The 18,893-nt window shown below is 45.8% G+C and overlaps 1 protein-coding gene across 1 annotated transcript in view; it reads left to right on the forward strand.

Moving 5' to 3' along the window:
* Window positions 1–5,078: 5,078 nt before the first annotated feature.
* The window catches only part of FBXW10B (F-box and WD repeat domain containing 10B), a gene marked incomplete at both ends in the record, with an annotated part of 29,254 nt that continues 15,439 nt past the window's right edge, over window positions 5,079–18,893 (forward strand). Inside the window, 7 exons of the mRNA XM_079724566.1 lie at window positions 5,079–5,580; window positions 7,525–7,701; window positions 8,736–8,939; window positions 9,042–9,169; window positions 9,863–9,985; window positions 12,993–13,102; window positions 14,730–14,930. Of these exons, the coding sequence (XP_079580692.1) occupies window positions 5,079–5,580; window positions 7,525–7,701; window positions 8,736–8,939; window positions 9,042–9,169; window positions 9,863–9,985; window positions 12,993–13,102; window positions 14,730–14,930 (1,445 nt within the window). The remainder of the gene's footprint in view (window positions 5,581–7,524; window positions 7,702–8,735; window positions 8,940–9,041; window positions 9,170–9,862; window positions 9,986–12,992; window positions 13,103–14,729; window positions 14,931–18,893) is intronic.

Raw genomic sequence — 18,893 nt, forward strand, 5'->3', positions numbered from 1 at the left:
TTTGTCCACTCATTTTTGGTTTTAAGACCTTTCTTCTCGATATAGAAGATCCAAGCAAAATTGAGCATTAGCATTGCCTTAAGCATTGGGCATATCTTTTTTCTTCCCCTGGGTCCAAAAACTGAAAATCGCCTAAAACAAACAAAATTAAAAATCAAAAAAGATAACAAAGGCCAATTTTACGCCCTCTGTCATTGTCCCCAAGCTGTGTCAGTGTATGCCACTCTTCTGTATGTCCCACAGAAGCCTCCACTGTCTTTGGCAACTCCCTAAGCATAGACAGGAACATATAATAGCAGATGCAGCTGATCCGACATTCCAGAGGTTCTGGATCCTCTTTCCTCTTCACACCCACCGCTGGCTACCGTGTTCCTTCACTGAAGTTTTGCTGAGGCCCTCGGGTTTCCTCTAAAAAGCTTAGGTTTGGGGACTTCCCTGGCGGTCCAGTGATTCAGACTCCACACTTCCACTGTGGGGTCTGGGGGCTCTGGTTTGCTCCCTGGTCAGGGAGCTAGGATCTCGCCTGCCTTGCGACGCCGGCAAAAAATAAAAATTAAGGGCTTCCCTGGTGGCGCAGTGGTTGAGAGTCCGCCTGCCGATGCAGGGGACACGGGTTCGTGCCCTGGTCCGGGAGGATCCCACATGCCGCGGAGTGGCTGGGCCCGTGAGCCATGGCCGCTGAGCCTGCGCGTCCGGAGCCTGTGTTCCGCAATGGGAGAGACCACAACAGTGAGAGGCCCGCGTACTGGGGGGAAAAAAAATTAAAAAAAAATAAAAAGCTTAGGTTTTTAAAGTTAATGATGAGTAAGGAGGGCTTTGGCATTTTGAGGGCGTTCCCCATTTCTTACTTCATTTAATCTTTGCAGTCCTGTGAGATAGGTAATATTTTCCCTGTTTTATGGAATTAAAATGAAAAGGTTGGCAGCTCAGAGAGTCAAAACTTGGTCAAGGATGCTCAGTAGGACATTTTGAAAAAAGCGTTTGTGTTTATTTCTAAAACGAGGTTACGTTCACAGGTTCTGAGACATGAACATCAGTGGCTCTCAGAGTGTGGCTTCCTGACCAGCAGCATCGGCACCACCTAGGAACTTACTAGAAAAGCAAATTCTCGGGCGTCAGCCAGACCCGCTGAATCAGAAGCTCTGGGGCAGTGTTTTAACAAGGCCTCTGGGGATTCTGATGCAGGCTTGGGTTTGAGAGCCTCTGTCTGCCCCATCTACTCACTTGAATCTGTTCCCCCCTTCATACCAATAGCAAGTGCCCGCGAGTTCCCGAACAAGCAGGAAGTCACCCGATCTCCTTGAGGACCCGGCCATGTCAGCTGGGTCAAACTTTTCTGTGCTCTCGTGTTTCTCCCCTTCCCGGAGAGGGAGACATTTCTAGCCAATGCCCTCGTTCCCCACCTGCTTCTCTTTAAACCAAAGGGCAAATGGCAACTGGAAACTCCACGATTTCTCAGGAACGAAGACTTGTCTCAGTTAACTTTGCCAACAAGTGTGACACCACCTGATGGGCAGGCAGTGGCTCAAACACGATGGTTTTCCCACCTTTCCTCTTGAGAACGATCCTAGTACAGCTTTTCCCATGTGATCAAGTGCCTTTGCAAACACATCACCCGCCTGTGAGCGAGGTGGACTCATGATCTCCACCTACAGAGGCGGGCAGCTGAGGGCGGCAAGTGAGTCGCGGGGTGGAGGTATGTTTGCTGCTCCATAGCCGAGACCCTCCTGCTCTGCAGCCTGAGCCCTTCCCTGATTTCCCGCCATCTGACCCAGGTCAGATGCTGGGTGGGAACCAGCAGAACCTCAGGTGCACGTCGTTGGGCAGGACAGCGGAGCCGATGGGGGTACAGCAGCCATGCCTTCTGGGGCTCGCTACACCATGCAGGGGGCGGGTAAAGGAGGTGAAGATTTGGGGTGGTATAGGCTTTAATCAGAATCATGAACAAAACAATGCAAAGGTCAGAAGGAAGCTCGGGGATTGCATGGAGGCTGCAGGCTGCTTGTAGCCTGGATATCTGAGAAATCTCCAGATGTACGTCTCAGCCCCAAAGATTTCCTCTGAGAAGTGTTTTCCCCTCCTGGGTCTTACTCCACCGAGACCTGTTTGCCCGCCTACCTCTTTGGGTACCACCGGCGCCACTTCCCCACCATTGGCTAACCCATCAGGCCGTTGCATTCCGCCATCCGCCAAGGTCACATTCTAAACTCTAACACCCGATCTCACATGGCTCCAGTTGCCCTCCTGAGCTGTCTGACATTCTGTGTGTGCACGTGTGTGCGTGCTCACACCTGTGTGTGGGATGCGGCGGCAGCAGAAGTAACCACCAGGCTTAGTTACACTAACGAATGTAAGCCTCACCCTACGACACCCTGCAGGGCACTGGTGATCACACATCCTCTACAGAGGAGGAGAGATGGGGTCCCAGAGGGGCCGAGGGGCTTGCCCAAGGCCACAGCCCTAGTAAGAAAGCAGCAGGATTCCAGCCAATCTCTGACTCCAAGGCTGAGTTGGATTGTAAAACTGCTCCCTTGAAGTATGTCAGCTTCACAGATTAAAATCCTAATTTATTTGGACCTTTAGGAACAAGCTATTGTATTTTCAGCTTGTAACATTTCTGGGGGTAATGTGCCCCCTTATGTACTCAGGTGCTTTGGGCCTCCCTCCTCTGTCTGGCCTTCCTGATGGGTGAGATGCTATTCCACTCTGGCCTTTTCTCCAGGCATCTGTCAGACAGAGGAGCTTGAGCTGTTAGCACTGATCTCCTTCCCGGCCTGGTTCCTGTCCCCATCCCAACTCTTTACAAGACCTTCACGGCCAAACAACCCAGCGATGACTTACGCTGCCTTTCTCTATCGGTGCCCGGTCACCAGATGTGGGCGCTAGACGTGCTCACGGTATTGCCAACCTTTTGGTTTAATCCGGGGTAGTAATAACAACACCAAGAGCAGAGGCAACTGGCTTCACACATTTGATCTGATACTAGAAGGTAGCGTAATTTTCATCACCTGCCTTCATCTCCTCCTTCCTCATCATCAGTAAGATGGAGAAACTGAGGCTCAGAGAAGCCAGGCTGGGAGCTCATGATCATCCAGCTCCTTGGTACCAGAATCAGTGTGTGAACCTGGTCCCACCTGAAGTAGAGTTGTCTCAGTGTGTCCTCAAAACTTTTCTGGGTTGTCCTACGTTTGCAAGGCCATTTTGGCTGCGGTGGTGAGCTGAGGGGCTATGGTTAGGTAGTAGTCTATTACAGTCATTTTTCCTAATTTAGCAGTATAGCTTTATGAGTTATTTTGAAAAATTTCAAACCTGTGAAAAGCTGAAAGAATAGAATGATGAACACTCATATGCTCTTCACCCACATTCACTGATTATGAGCAGTTTGTTGCATTTGGGCTGTCTTTCTCTCTGTGTATACACATACACACATTGAATATGTGTGTAATGTGTGTGTGTGTGTGCATATTTTTCTCAGACCTTTTGAAAATTATTTGTAGACACTTCATTCTGAGTATGTCAGCATTTAGGAGTGATTTTCAAGCTGTTTTCTGTGGACTGGGTTCTCTGGAGCTGCTGCTAATTTAAATTGTGTGGAGTCTGAAGCTGGTGTAAGACAATGTCTGTCATCTTTGGCCTTAGGTGTCAAGGTTTTGTCTTCAGAATAGCCCCCTTGCTCTCAACAACTGCGCTGCTAACAAGTCAACTTTTGAACTTATAAATTTGTACTAATAGACTATCAGTGTGTCTATGTTGCATGTTGCGTTTTTACAGAAGATATAATTTGCAAACAGGCTTTTGTTACTAAAAAGTTTTGGCAATCTCAGTGAGCCCCTGGTCTCCTTCTGGGTCATCACTGACCATCTTTTGGGGGCCCCGAGGGCCGTGTGTGCTCACATGTTTGGCTGTAATGGCCCAAGGCACCACTTCTGAGTGGATCACAAGCCAGTGCTAAATGGTAATGATCTCATGAAACAGGTAAGTCATTGTCATGTCATTTTTTTTTTAAAAGCTCCACACATACTGTTTCTTCCCATGTATCACAATGTCTGTACATATGCATGTATAAACATCATAGTGGACATTGATTATCTGGTTGCCCAGAATAATGATCCCAATGACCATAATACTGATGACAATAGGACGGTAGTTAGCATTTATTGAGGGCTGAATATGCACCAGGCAGTCTTCTAAGTGCTTTGCATATAATACCCCATTTCATCCTCACACTGCCTCTGAAGTAGGAACTACTGTTGTTTCCATTTTACAGGTGAGGAGACTGAAACATAAAGGGTTAAGTAATGTGCCCGTGTTCACAGAGCTAGTGAGCAGCTGGGCTGGGGTCCAAACCCAGGAGTCTGACCCCAGACCCCACACTCTGCTCAGCTGTGCTTCCTCCCGATACCTGGGTTGGTGTGTGATTGAGGCTGCAAGTCCCCAAATATATTCTCAGGCCCACAGACACTTTTTTTCCACTAGGGAGTTTTCCCTGCAGAGGTTTCTGGTTAACCTTCTGAAGCAGTTAAGTAACAAATATATATTAAACATTTGTGTTTTCACTTTGATGATGAGTTAAGAAGATGACTGTAAACATATTCAAGATCAGTCTAACCAAACAGCCATACACAGACGTTTCCATCTGATTTCATATTCACAAATATTTAAAAGTCACTCACGAACAGCAACAAAGGAAGCTCAACACCAGGCTCCACAATATTTTTTTCCCCCTTTGAAAGGGGTCCGTACATTATTTAAATTTGACTACCTCTCTTCCTGTTGTTCTAGAAACGACATGACCAGCTCTTTCAGAATATACAGCAACTGCCTCCCCCTGAGCAGCGCCAGGCTTAGGAGATTTACGGTAAAGGCATGTTTCCTAGGAGGTCAGTATGGAAACCCAGAGTCAACGGCAGTTTCTGGGGAGAGCAGCTTTCTGCCCACTGCAGCAGTTTCCTTTTTCTTTGGGAGATGTTCACATTTGAAAAGGCTCCATTGGGATACTTATCAGCCTCTCCTGTTCCTCTGGGGTTTGGTGCAGTTGACAACCGGCAAGGGTAAAATGAGCTGGTCATCTCGGGACCATGGAAAACATGGAATCGAGGCTCAATAATGCCCCTTATTTTCGATGTGAGAAGGGGAACAATTCTGTCCCCATGTGCCAGAAGTGTGAGACGTGTGTCCTGGCCTGGAAGATCTTCTCCACCAAAGAGTGGTTCCAAAGGGTGAGCAAGATGTCCCAGAGGAGGTTTCTGGTCAGCATCCTGCAGCAGCTGGATAGTTTGTATTTGTTACACTATTTTCAAAATATCCTTCAGACCACGCAGGGGAAGGATTTTATCTACCACAGGTCCCGGGTCAACCTCAGCAAGGAGGAGAAAATCGTCAAGTCCTCCTTGAACCGAATGCTGGACAAGACGGTAGAACAGAAGATGAGGGAGATTTTGTACTGGTTTGGGAACAGCAGCTACCGGACGAAGACGAATTACACACTCTTGCTGCTGCAGATGTGCGACCCCGAGTTACTTCTCACTGCTGTTGATGTTATCAGAGTCCTGTTTCTGAGAGGGCGGAACGATGCCTCAGGTGAGCGAGGCCACAGGTAGAGACCTAAGGGTCCCCAGAGACCAGGAGGCCAGACTTCAGGAGCCCGTCAAGGAGTGGGAGGTATGGACAAGCTTAGGTAGATGGGGATCTTCCAGATTGCAGAACAGAGCGCTTTGTCCTGACACCCGATCCTGTTGACCAAAGGAGAAGCTGCTGAATGTGACTTCCTTCTAGAAAATTATAAAAGGACAAATGCAGAAGGAACTTTCAACTGTCAGGCGTTTCAAAGGGATTTCTGCATCCCTTAGGCCCAGAAGTGGCTGGTCTGCGCCTCTGCTACTTAATGCTGGGGCGGTTCCTGCTTTAGCGGGTTAGGGATTGAAGCGGGTTTGAGAAGGAGGTAAGGGGGGTGCTACTGAGTTGTGTTGCCCTTCAGTTTGCACTGCACGGAAACTAGGCCAAGAGGCCAAAACCTAGGGCTTTCCTTCATTCATCCCACTGTATCCCTTGCTTGCACATAAAATCCAACCTCGACTTGGAGTTTATCCAAGGCTGGAGGTAGTGGAAGGGCCAAATAAGGCTGGGGTAGGCGTTCTCAATCGTTGCTTGTATCAGAATCACTGGGAGGGCTTATTAAAACCCAGGTGGCCGGGGTCCTCCCCGGAAGGTCCTGACCCAGCAGGTGTGATGTGGGCCACGAGTCTGTATTTCTAACAAGTTCCCAGCAGATGCTGATGCTGGTCTGGTGACCTCACATTGAGAGCTGGTGGTCTAGGGTGTCGGTGACTAGGTCTTGGAAATGTTTGGCCAGCTGGACTGGGGCAGCAAAAGCAACCAGAAAGGAGGCAAGGGACTGGGGGTTGCAGGGGGTCCAGTACGAGAAGCAGAGGATTAGCAGACTGGGACAAGGCTGGGAGAGGGCGTCAGATGGAGGGGTTCAGAGGTTGAGCTCTTGAGGGCAGGGAATTCCTGTTGTCCACGAGACCTGGTTTGTGGTCCTGTTGGCGGACTCATAGAATCCCAGGAAAGTTTAAAGCTACGTGGCCTTGGGGGCAGTTAGATCCCGTTATATGCCCTTGATTTTTTTGGTGTGTCCAGGAAGTAAAAGAATAGTCATCTGGAATGAAGAAGTGGTGGAGAAAATCAGAGAATCCCATAAGTTAGATTAGAGATTGATCAGTCCAGCTCCTTCATTGTATAGGTAAGGAAGTCGAAGTTCAGGGAATCTCAGTGATTCGGCCGTGGTCACCCAGTCGGGGGGTTGAAAACCAGGCCCCCCGTCCTGATCATCTCCCGTGGGCAATGCTGGCCCCTGGACAGGGGTGGCAGGTCTCGAGTAGCCTCATCTGTACACACAGGTCCTCACCCACCGCAGGAATCAGCTCCTTGTATTAAAAGTTGTGTAAGTCCAGTTACAGGTTGTGGCAACCTTCCCCTTTTCCTAGGGGAGCTTCTCTCTTAAAAATTAAATTTTCTAGGACTTCCCTGGTCATCCAGTGGTTAAGACTCTGTGCTTCTACTGCAGGGGGCATTGGTTCGATCCCTGCTGGGGGAAGTTCTGCATGCTGCGTGGTGCGGCCAAAAAGAAAGAAAAAAAATTGAATTTTCTAATTTGACTCAAGGGCATTTATTCATATCATTGAAGAACATGACGCAAAAGCTTCAGAAAAGCAGTCCCTCTTCCAGCTCCTCGCTCTCTCTCTTCCTCTTTCCCTCCCTCTCTCCCTCTCATTTTCTCTCTGTCCTCGTGTATATAGAGCTCTGATGAAGTTTGCAGTGCAGGTGGGCTGGCAAAGGCTAACAGAGGCTTTCTGTGATTTTTACGTAGAAACTCAGAGGTCCCAAATAAAAACAGACATAACTGGCCTGGTCCGTTTTGTGTTGATTAAAAAGAAGCCAGTAGGAATAAAACCATTTCTCTCTACCACTTGCTCTCCACACACCTGCCTAAAGAGCCGCTCATCTTGGCCTTTTGTTTTTCAGGGAACGACCCAGACTCCAAGGATTTGTTTTTCGTCCCTGAGAAAGCCCACACGGCCCCGTGCGAGACCTCACAAGTCTGCTGGGCAGCCAGACCCGGGCACACATCCTTCCCGTTGTCCAAAACTACAGGAGAAGCAAGCTTGCATGAAAATGTGTGGTGGGGAGCAGCCACTACTGGTAAGTCCGCTGGTAGGAAGAAAGCCGATGGGGAGGGAGTCCCGTGGAGATGGAGGGGCTGGTAGGGCGGCCGTATCTAGGGAGGACAGAGTTGGGCAACTAACATTCACTTGTCACCTACAAAGTGGATTGGGCTCTGTGAAATTTATTCCCTCATTTAATCCCACATCTGGTAAGGGGAGAAACAAGGATTAAAATCAGTCAGTGTGGGACTTCCCTGGCAGTCCAGTGGTTAAGACTCTGTGCTTCCCCTGCAGGGGGTGCGGGTTCGATCCCTGGTTGGGGAGCTAAGATCCCACATAATGTGGGGCGTGGCCAAAAGATAAAATAAAATCAGTCGATGTGACTTAAGTCCCCTTCTGCCCCAGGCCGGAATCTCTCAGTCTAGCCCCTGACCTCTGGTGTGTGGGGATATGGGGAGGGGCACCTCCAGAATCCAACCCACCAGGAGCTATTTTTTCAGCATTGGATTCAGTCTTGAGGTGGAAACAAAAGCAGTGGGGAATTGGGCCCTGACCTTAAGGCTGTCCTCACTTGGTTTTTGAAGCAAGACATATACACGGAATAATTACGGGAAACACAAAACATAGATTCAGAAACGCTTTTTATACAGAAATTTTCAAGTTTCAAAAGTAGGTAGAATAGTGTAATCATTACCCACATAACCATCATCCAGCCTCAATAATTATCACCATTTTACCAATCTTATTTCCTCCATCCCCCTCTTTTGAAATTGAGACTTTTTCTTGTTGGGCTCATTTAGAGGAAACTCCAGACACCATGCCATTTCACCAGCAGGGCAGTTTTGATGCCACAGACATCAACTTGAGCTGGGAACGTTGAAAACTGCTTGTGCGTTTGGTTGGGGAAGCTCTATTTTCATTTTGGCAGAAGAAATGACCAAACCCTGGTGGCCTCAGGGTAGACCCTGATGAGCTTTGTTTTGGGGGACAGCTTTTGGCAAGGACTTGCTCTCGGCCCGGAGTCACCCCAAAGACGCCCCAACCGTGCCCCCTTCTCTGGCTTTCCTCTAGAAGGACAGTGGAAGAGTTCACTCCAATATACTTCCGAGATGAATAGGCTGTCTTCTGAAAAAGCAAGCGTGTCCAAAGCAGGCTCGGCCCCCGCTGCCGATGTGCTGGTGGATCTGGAGGCCGTCAGAGAGCTGTCTTCTGGGGTCAGCAGATACCGCGACTTCATCCGTCACCTGCCGGTCCATCTCTCCAAGTATATCCTCAGTACGCGGGGTCTGTTGGGGGATTTATCAAGACCCCCCCCTCCCTGCCTGCCACCATTGCAGCGCACTTGGGAGGTCCCCAGGTCCACCTCTTGTTTTCCAGGTATGCTGGATAAGAACAGCCTGAAGAGGTGTGTGTTCGTGAGCCAGCACTGGGCAGTGCTGGTGCAGCAGGTCAAGACCGACCTGTCCATGCACGCTTTCATCCAGCACCAGATCACCTTACTGCAGGTACTTTCTTTGGGAGGGGACAGCTGTAGACCAGCCTCATGTCTGCACCAGCCTTTATGTCTGCAGTAGACCCTGAGCTGGCCTCCTGCTGCTTCCTCAACTGCCTTTTTGTCCGGACTCCCGATATCCCCATTTACTCTCCCCTTGTTGGTGCATCTAGCAGGGATGACACGTATAGAAACCTCTTGGGAAGACAGAGGCAGAGCCTTTCCAGAGCCTCACAGAGCAGGGAACTTTCCCCAGAGAGCCATATTGCAGCTTGTGCAATATAAGAAAGCTTCATGTACACAGATGTTTACAGAGCCACAAAGTATTTTTTTAGATTAAAATGCAGTTTTCCCTGGATAGTAACCACCTCTGGCATTTATACTTCTGTTTCTTGCCAGAAGCCTGACCCTAAATCATGGGTTCCTGGTAGCTTGGATTTTTCCCAGCAGAGGGAGAGGAGGCCTTCAGCCAGGGGACATGCTGGAATCTGGGAACCGCCCACCATCCTCACTGGTCCCTCTCCGGATGTTTGGTGGGCGTTACTCTCCTTCAGCCAGTCTACACGCACCACTGGCCTAGCTGGCCAGGCCCAGGCCTTCCTTGCACAGAACTTACCCATCTTTCAGATCTTGCCAAGCACTGGTTTTTCCCTTCCTCTTGGAGTGCAAGAAGTAAGAGTAGCCATTTTCGGTTATTTTCCCCCAGGGGTCCTACACCAGGGGAATAGACCCTAATTACGCCAACAAGATTACTGTCCCGGTTCCTAAGATGGCAGATGACGGGAAGCACCTATGTGTGAAAAATCAGAAATGGAAACTGAGAACGAAGGTGGGTTCTGATGGCACTTGGGCCAAGCGACTGTGGGCGTCCTTTCCAACTGGCCATTGAAGGCCGAAGTCCAGACTCGGCCCTCACATATGGATGTCGGATATGGGAGGATGTAGGATAGAGCATATGGATGTCGGATATGGGAGATGTAGGACAGAGCATATGGATAGGGTATGGGAGGCAACATTCCCTAAGGGAGACCACAGTTGGGTGCTGTGTGTCCTTAAGCGAGTGACTTTCTCTCCTTAAGCCTTAACTACCTCTTCTGTTAAATGAGGGGGCTGATTTGGATGTCTTCTCAGGGTTCTTCCTGACTGCAGCTCCCACGTCAGGTCCTGTGTCCATGGCATCTGTCATCTAGCAGGGAGCTCAGAGCCAGGAGCAATGTCAGGATCACTGGGGTTTTCCTCACCACCTCTGTCCCTGCATTGAGAGGCTGCAGGGGGGGTCTGTCGCTCGGGATTGAGGACATGAGGGCAGGGCTAGGGCCGTCCCCAAATGTCCAGGGTCCTGAATGAATTAAGCTTTCCGACCTCTCACTTCCAGGTTCATTCTGGTTCTAGGACGGAGGAGAGCGTTATTTAGTCTCAGACCTCTCTACAAAACCTCGGGCACTAACAAAAAAAGTATCGTGTCTCAGATGGAAGACTCTGAGCTCCAGGTTCTGCCCATTCAGCCGTGGTGGTCGTTCACCAGACCAGTGGACTCCTGCCCCCTCCTCTCTGCTCAAGGGCCTTCTATTTTGAAATCTATTCAATGGGCCCCAAAAGGATACTTAACAAGGGTGGTCAGACTGTAGCTTTCCATAGGAAGACTGTTCAGTTTCAATTAGAAGTTGAGAAAGAGAAGTGTCCAGTTCTTATGTCTATAGAGGCTGTTCTGGTCACACAAAGGAGGGAGGGGGGCGGGGAGGGCAGCAGGATGATGGGACCATGGTGACTCTGGGGGGTCCAGTCACTACTCAGGTCCAGCTGAGCATTGCCATGGGAGACTGTGCACCCCGGCTTCCCAGGCCACCTGAGCTTTCAAGGGAAGTGAGAAATCTGAATTATCATGGCACAGCTCCTTCTTTTCTTTAATACTGGCAGCCAATTAAAAGCATTAAAAAAAACCCCCAAACTACATGGGCCCAAGAAAACACATTTGTGGGCCTGCAATTGTTGAAATCTTTTGAGTTGGCCCCTCCGCTCATTTTATAGATGAAGAAATAGAGTGTCAGGCCTCCACTGGAGGGAAAGAGACATAAGTTCAAGGCTGACCCGCTCTTTCCAAGCCCGTCGCTCTGTTAAGTGTAACACAGCCAACACCCTTCTTCCTTAGGTGATGTAGCTAGTAATTGCCAGACAAACAAGGACTACCCAGACAGTGTTTGATGCTTAGAAATGTATAATTAATTTAAGAAAAGAAAGAGAAACAGGTAAAGATATGGAGACCGGTAGGGAAGCAGTGGGACTGAGCAGTGAGGGGGCTGCTGGGAAGAGGCGGAGGCGAGTGGTGAGTGCTTCGGTGGGGGGGGTGTGTGTGGCTACAGCGGGTACTGCCTGGGCTTGATTTCTGTGATCTTCTTGATCTACTTGAGCCTCACGATGCGTCGGGTGGACAGTGTTGCTCCCAGTGTGTGGGTGTGGAAATGAGGCTGTGCTCTTAGAATACTTACCCAAGGTCTCCTGGCTGGTCATGGCAGAGTTGGGATTCGAACCCAGATCTTTTTCACCCCATCAACTCCACCGAGTAGCCTCCAGGCTCTCAAAGCTCAGTGGGTGAGCGAGAGCCAAGGAATCCCAGCCTGGGCTGTGAGGAGCCAGGGAAGCCTCGTTTAATTCAAGGCAGGATATCAGAGCTGTCTGAACATGCTAGGGGAAGCAGGCTGATGGATTCTTCTGGGGAGACACTTCTTTGTGGACGTCAGGACCTGGTGAAAGATTGAGAAGGAGGATGGGCTGAGGAAGAGTGGACGGGCATGGAAGAGAAGGCTGAGGTTGGGAAGGAAGACAGGTTCCCAGACACAAACGTCGTACTGTGGTCCTCTTTGCTGTCATCATAAACTCACCTTGTCTTATTGGTTTCCTGTTAGTGTGATTGCTATTTCCTGCTTTTTGAGGTTGAAGAAAATGAGGCTGGGAAGAAGACTGGAACTGGAATTCCAGTTGAATCATCTATACCAGAATTTAGCATCCCTGGAGGGCCATAGCTACTCAGAAAGTGTGTGATGAAGGGAGGGAGTGGGGAGGGAGGAAGGAAGGAGGGAAGGAGAGAAGGAGGGAAGGAGGGAGGGAAGGAAGGAGAGAAGGAAGGAGGGAGGGAAGGAGGGAATGAAGGAGGGAAGGGAAGGGAGGAGGGAAGGAGGGAGGGAGGACGGAAGGAGGGAAAGAAGGAAGGGAAGGAGGGAGGAGGGAAGGAGGAAGGAATGTTGGAAAGGGATGGGGAACACCCCTGTTGAGACTTGATAAAATTGATTTCCCCTCTCTGAGGCTCAGATGCATCATCTGTAAAATGGTGAGAATACTTTGTGGGGCAAGTGATGTACTTTGTGAGGCAGCTGTAAGGAGAAATGAAGGTTGCAGATGTATGAAATCTTTGACACACAAGTGCGTAGAGCGTGCAACAGGAATTTCACATGTGACTTGAGTTCCCACGAGTACGCTCTGTACTGTCTCGTGCACACACAACAGGAACTTGAAACCCTGGCTTCTGTGAAATGGGCACCAGTGACTTTATTTTGTGTGCATCCTGGTCGTGAGCTCATTTTTGGAAAAGTTGTGCTATCAGCAGCATCGGAAGTTCACAGAATCAGAGGTAGAAGAAGGATCAGGACCTTCAACTCAGTATTTTCTCACTCAGGGGTTCCTTTTGCTCACGGGTCCCTCCCCATCACCACATAGCAGTGGCCACAGCCTGAAGAGGAGGAGCTCTTGGGCCCCTGTACCCTCACCAGGGGAGAGTCTCAGGGATGCGTGTCTGGGGTCAGGTTGCTGCCGTCCTTTGACTGTAAGTGTTCCCTTGTTAGAATGACTACGACCTGTGGACCGCATACCAGAACCAGGAAACTCAGCAGGTGCAGATGGAGGAGAGGAATGTCTTCTGTGGCACTTATAACATCCGCATTCTCTCTGACATGTAGGTACTGTGGTCAGAGTCCAGGTCTCCAGGGATCCTTGAACTACCCACACGGGCATCTGAGGACTCCCATGACCTTTGCTCACTTGGAAAGGCAGTCCTTCCTCACCTCAAGCCCCAGCCTCAAACCCACATGAGATCCCATTTGGAGAATAGGTGCTTGATTTTTGCACCATTCTTGGCATTGGGTGGAGGTCGCTCTCCCCTTATAAATTTTCTGTACACTGACCAACAAGCTTTTGCACAATTCACAGGCATGAAATCTTTTTTAAAAATATCTTTACTGTTTAATTCTTATTTTAGAAGTAATATATCCTTACTGGAAAAAAAATCCATGAAATGCCAGGAAATGTATAGAGGAAAGGAAAGCTCTCCTACAATCTTGTCACATAGAGATAACTACCATTAATATTGATGTCTACCCTAGAATTTTTTCTTTGCCTCTATAAATACATATATTAAATAGAAATGGGGCTATGCTATACATAGTTCTGTAACCCACTCTGGCAAGGTACTGTGAATGTCTTTCCATGTTAAATATGAAAATGGTATTTATGATAACTACCTAGTGTGGCATCATTTGAATATGCCATAAGAAGACCCTTTAATAGGCAACTTTCTGCCATACTTTAGACCTAGGACTTCACTCTTTATTCATAAAGTTTTGTGAAGGCCATCATTGTTCTATTTTTGGTTGTGAACCTTACTAACAAATTGCTTCTTGACCAGCCCGTAGGGGGAAGACAGAGCAGATGGGAAAAGGCAGAGCTGAGATTTTATGGATAGTATGGTGATACATGCTCTTTAGAAGAGAAGTTGACTGGTTGAACTCTAGATAGGACAAATGGAATGAGGACAAAAACCTCAGGAATTGCTCCTCATATTTAGAGTGACTTTATATCCCTGTTTACTGAAACAATTCCACTTTACTCTGTGGTCCTCAAATAATTAACAATAGTGTCCCCTTTCACAATAAAAAAAATCTCAGTTTGGACAATAAATTATTTGGTCATCCTGCTCATATTTTATCTATTTGCTAATAATCTTATGATTGGAAAATTAATTCAACTCACCCTGTTTTGTTGGACTGTAAGCTCATTGAGGGCAAGGTCCATTCATATCTTATTCATCTATCTTTGTATTTCCCATTAGCACCTATTTTCACAGGACTTTGCCCCTAATATATGCTCACTGGTTATTGGTTAAGGGAAAAAAGAAAAACAGCAAAAAACCAACAGTGGGACATGCAGTGGGTATAGGACTTCCCAAGTGTGTTCCTCTGAGGTTTTCCATGAAAAAAGGTTTCCATGGTCAAATAAGGTGGGAAATGCTGCATACTCTGTTCTGTGTCTTGATGATTTATCATACATTAGCAGAAATTATTAAAATAGTTTTGCCTTTTGTGTTTAGGTTTTAAATCTATTTGAAATGGATTTTTGTTATGGTGTGAGGTGGGGATCCATCAGGGACTGTTAACATTAGGCCTTGCCTTCTGCTATATCCCTTGTTGGAAGGCCCTGGATTTTCCATTATAGTATTGCTGCAGGTGAAAGGCACTGTGCTAAGTGAGTTCTAGGAAGGACAGTAACTCTTCTTTCCATGGATCATCCTTTTTCTGGAAACTCAGGTGGGACCGAAGCAGAGTCATCCACTATTCTGGGGGAGATTTGTTAGCTGTGTCATCCAATCGGAAGATCCAGCTTCTGGACATCATACAAATAAAGCAGATACCCATCAAGTTCCAAGGCCACACTGGGAGTGTCCGTACCCTCTTCTTGTGTGAGGAGGAAAACTTTCTCCTGAGCGGGAGTTATGACCTGAGTATCAGGTAAGTGGTCCAAGAAAGCTGTGGTCCCCAACCTGCCCAGGCCTAAATGCAGCTTGTGGAAAGAGCATGCATACTTTTACCTTTTTGTATTTATGCAACAGTTATCCTAAATTACACTGACTTTTAGAATAATCCACGTTTTTTTGGCAAGATAAAAACCAAAAATTTGTATATTGTTTAAACTTTGGATGAGATAGATGTATAGCAATTATCAGATCTATTTTCTAGCTGAAGGCTGTGACTCAAAAAGTATTTTCTTTAGCATTCTTAGGTGAAGGCATAATTTATATTTCTTTTTATAGATTTCTTCAGGGGAAAGTAGTTTTTTGTGGGTATGGAAACAAAATAGTGTTAAATATATATATATATATATATATATATTTTTTTTTTTTTGTGGTACGTGGGCCTCTCACTGTTGTGGCCTCTCCTGTTGTGGAGCACAGGCTCCGGATGCGCAGGCTCAGTGGCCATGGCTCACGGGCCCAGCCACTCCGCGGCATGTGGGATCTTCCTGGACCGGGGCACGAACCCGCGTCCCCTGCATCGGCAGGTGGACTCTCAACCACTGCGCCACCAGGGAAGCCCTGTATATTTTAAAACAATATAATAAACACCCATGTGCTCATTACTCAGGCCAGGAAATAGGGTGTTACCATTCCCTAAATCCCCTTTGTGCCTTTCTCTTATTCCTTCTTTCTTCCTCCCAACCAGAGGTAATGTTATCCTAGATTTTATACTAATTATTCCCTTGTATTTCTTTATAGTTTTGCTACCTATTTATATATATGCCGATATATTAATTACTTTTGTCCATTCTTGAACTTAACATGAATGGAATTGTATCTTAAAAGTTCATCTGTACTTGATTCTTGCACTGAACTGTGATTTTGAGATTCATTTGTAAGATGTAGGTAGCAGTAATTAATTTTTCACTGAGATACAGTATTTTATTAGATGAATACATCATAGCTCATTTATGTACTCTTCTGTTGGCGGATATTTGCATTGTTTATAGTTCTTTATTCTTTCAAAGAGAACTGCCATAGACATTCCTGGATGTGTCTCCTGGTACCCATGTACATGAGTTTTTTTATTTTTTATTGAGGTATAATTGACAAAGTGTTAGTTTTAGGTGTACGATATAATGATTTGATATATGCATATACTTCAAAATGATTACCACAGTGAATTTAGTTATATCCATCACTACACATAGTGACAGTTTTTTTTTCTTGTGATGAGAACTTTCAAGATCTACTCTCTCAGAACCTTTCAAACATACAACACAGTATTGTTGGCTTGTTTTTCTGTTCTTGCATCAAAACCGCCTTTTTAAAAAAGATAGTTTTTATAGAGAAGTTTTAGATTCACAGCAAAATTGAGAGGAAGGTACAAAGGTTTCCCATATACCCTTTGCCCCATTCTCAAGATACCCCATCAGAGTGGTACATTTGTTACATTTGATGAACCTGCATTGACACATCATAATCACCTAAAGTCCATAGTAAACCTTAGGGTTCATGCTTGGTGGTATACATTCTATGAATTTGGACAAATATATAGTGACATGTATTCATCATTATAGTATCATACAGAGTATTTTCATTGCCCTAAAAATCCTCTATGCTCTGCCTATTCATGCTTCCCCCTAACCCCTGACAACCATAGATCTTTTTACTGGCTCCATAATTTTCCCTTTTCCAAAATGTCATATAGTTGGAATTATACAATACATAGCTTTTTCAGATTGGCTTCTTTCACTTAGTCATATGCATTTAAGGCTCCTCTGGGTCCTTTCATAGCTTGATAGCTCATTTCTTCCTTATGCTGAATAATATTCCACTTTGTGGATGGACCACAGTTTATTTATTCATTCATCTACTGAAGGACATCTTGGTTGCTTCTAAATTTTGGCTGTTATGAGTAAAGCTGCTTAAATATCCATTTACAAGTTTTTTGTGTGGACATAAGTTTTCAGGGTAAATATCAAGGAGAACAATTGCTGGATCACACGGTAAAGTATGTTTAATTTTGTAGGAAATCGCCAACTGTCTTCCAACGTGGCTGCATCATTTTGCATTTCCACCAACAATCAATGAGAGTTCCTGTTCCTTCACATCCTCACCAGCATTTGGTGTTGTCAGTGTGCTGGATTTTGGCCATTCAGATAGGTGTGTGGTGGTGTCTTGTTATTTTTTTGCATTTCCCTGATGACCTGAGATGTGGAGTATCTTTTGGGGATGTCTTCTTTGGTGAGATGTCTGTTAAGATCTTTGGCCCATTAAAAAAAATTGAAGTATATTTGATTTACAATATTGTGTTAGTTTCAGGTGTACGGTAAAGCTGAAATACATACATATATATATTTCAGATTATTTTCCATTATAGGTTATTACAAGATATTGAATATAGTTCCCTGTGCTATACAGTAACTCCTTGTTGTATATGTATTTTATGTTTAGTACTTTGAATCTGTTAGCCCCATACTCCTAATTTATCCCTCCCACCCTCCCTTTTCCCTTTGGTAACCATAAGTTTGTTTTCTATGTCTGTGTGTCTGTTTCTGTTTTGTATATAGATTCATTTTTATTATTTTTTAGATTCCACATGTAAGTGATATCATATAATATTTGTCTTTCTCCATCTGACTTACTTCACTAAGTATATTCTCTAGGTCCATCTATGTTGCTGCAAATGGCAATATTTTGTTCTTTCTCATGGCTGAGTAATAGTCCATTGTATATATATATACCACATCATCTTAAGCCAGTTGTCTGTTGGTGGGCACTTAGGTTGTTTCCATGACTTGGCAATCGTAAATAGTGTTGCTATGAACATTGGGGTGCATGTATCTTTTCGAATTAGAGTTTTCATTTTTTCCAGATATATGCCCAGGAGCGGGATTGTTGGATCATATGGTAGCTCTATTTTTAGCTTTTTTAAAGGAACTTCCATACTGTTTTCCACAGTGGCTGCACTGTGGAAAAGTTCAGTGTAGGCAGGTTCCCTGTCCTCCACACCCTCTCCAGCATTTATTACTTGTAGTCTTTTTGATGATGGCCATTCTGACTGGTGTGAGGTGATACCTGGTTGTGGTTTTGACTTGCATTTCTCTAATAACTAGCGATGTTGAGCATCTTTTCATGTGCCTGTTGGCCATTTGTATGTCTTCTTTGGATAAATGTCTATTTAGCTCTTCTGCCCAGTTTTTGTTTTGGTTGTTTGTTTTCTTTTTGTTGAGTTCTGAGAGTTCTTTATGTATTTTGGATAACAGTCCTTTATCACATGTGTCCTTTGCAAATATTTTCTTCCAGTCTGTGCCTTGTCTTCTAATTTTCTTGACATTATCTTTTGCAGAGTAGCTATTTTAAATTTTAATGGAGTCCAGTCTATCAGTTCTTTCTTTCATGGGTCATGCCTTTGGTGTTGTATCTAAAAGTCATTGCCATACCCAAGGTTGTAGTTTTCTCCTATGTTATCGTCTAAGAATATTATAGTTTTGTGTTTTATGTTTAAGTCCATGATCCATTTTGAGTTAAATTTTGTGAAGGATGTAAGGTCTGTGGCTAAATTCTTTTTTTTTTTTTCATGTGGACGTCCAGTTGTTCCAGAACCATTTGTTGGATAGACTCTCTTTGCTCCATTGTATTACCTTTGCAATCAGTTGACTGTACTTACATGGGTCTGTTTCTGGGTTCTCTGTTCTGTTCCATTGATCTATTTGTCTATTCTTTCACCAACACTACACTGTCTTAAGTACTATAGCTTTGTAGTGAGTCTTGAAGTTGGGTAGTGTCAGTTCTCCAACATTATTCCCCTCCTTCAATATTGTTCTGGCAATTCTGGGTCTCATGCCTCTTCCTATAAACTTTAGAATGAGTTTTCAATATCCACAAAATAACTTGCTAGGATTCTGATCGGGACTACCTTGTTTTGTTTTGTTTTAAAGATTTTTTTAAAGTT

Source organism: Hyperoodon ampullatus, assembly GCF_949752795.1.
Source record: "Hyperoodon ampullatus genome assembly, chromosome: 19".
NCBI lineage: Eukaryota > Metazoa > Chordata > Mammalia > Artiodactyla > Ziphiidae > Hyperoodon > Hyperoodon ampullatus.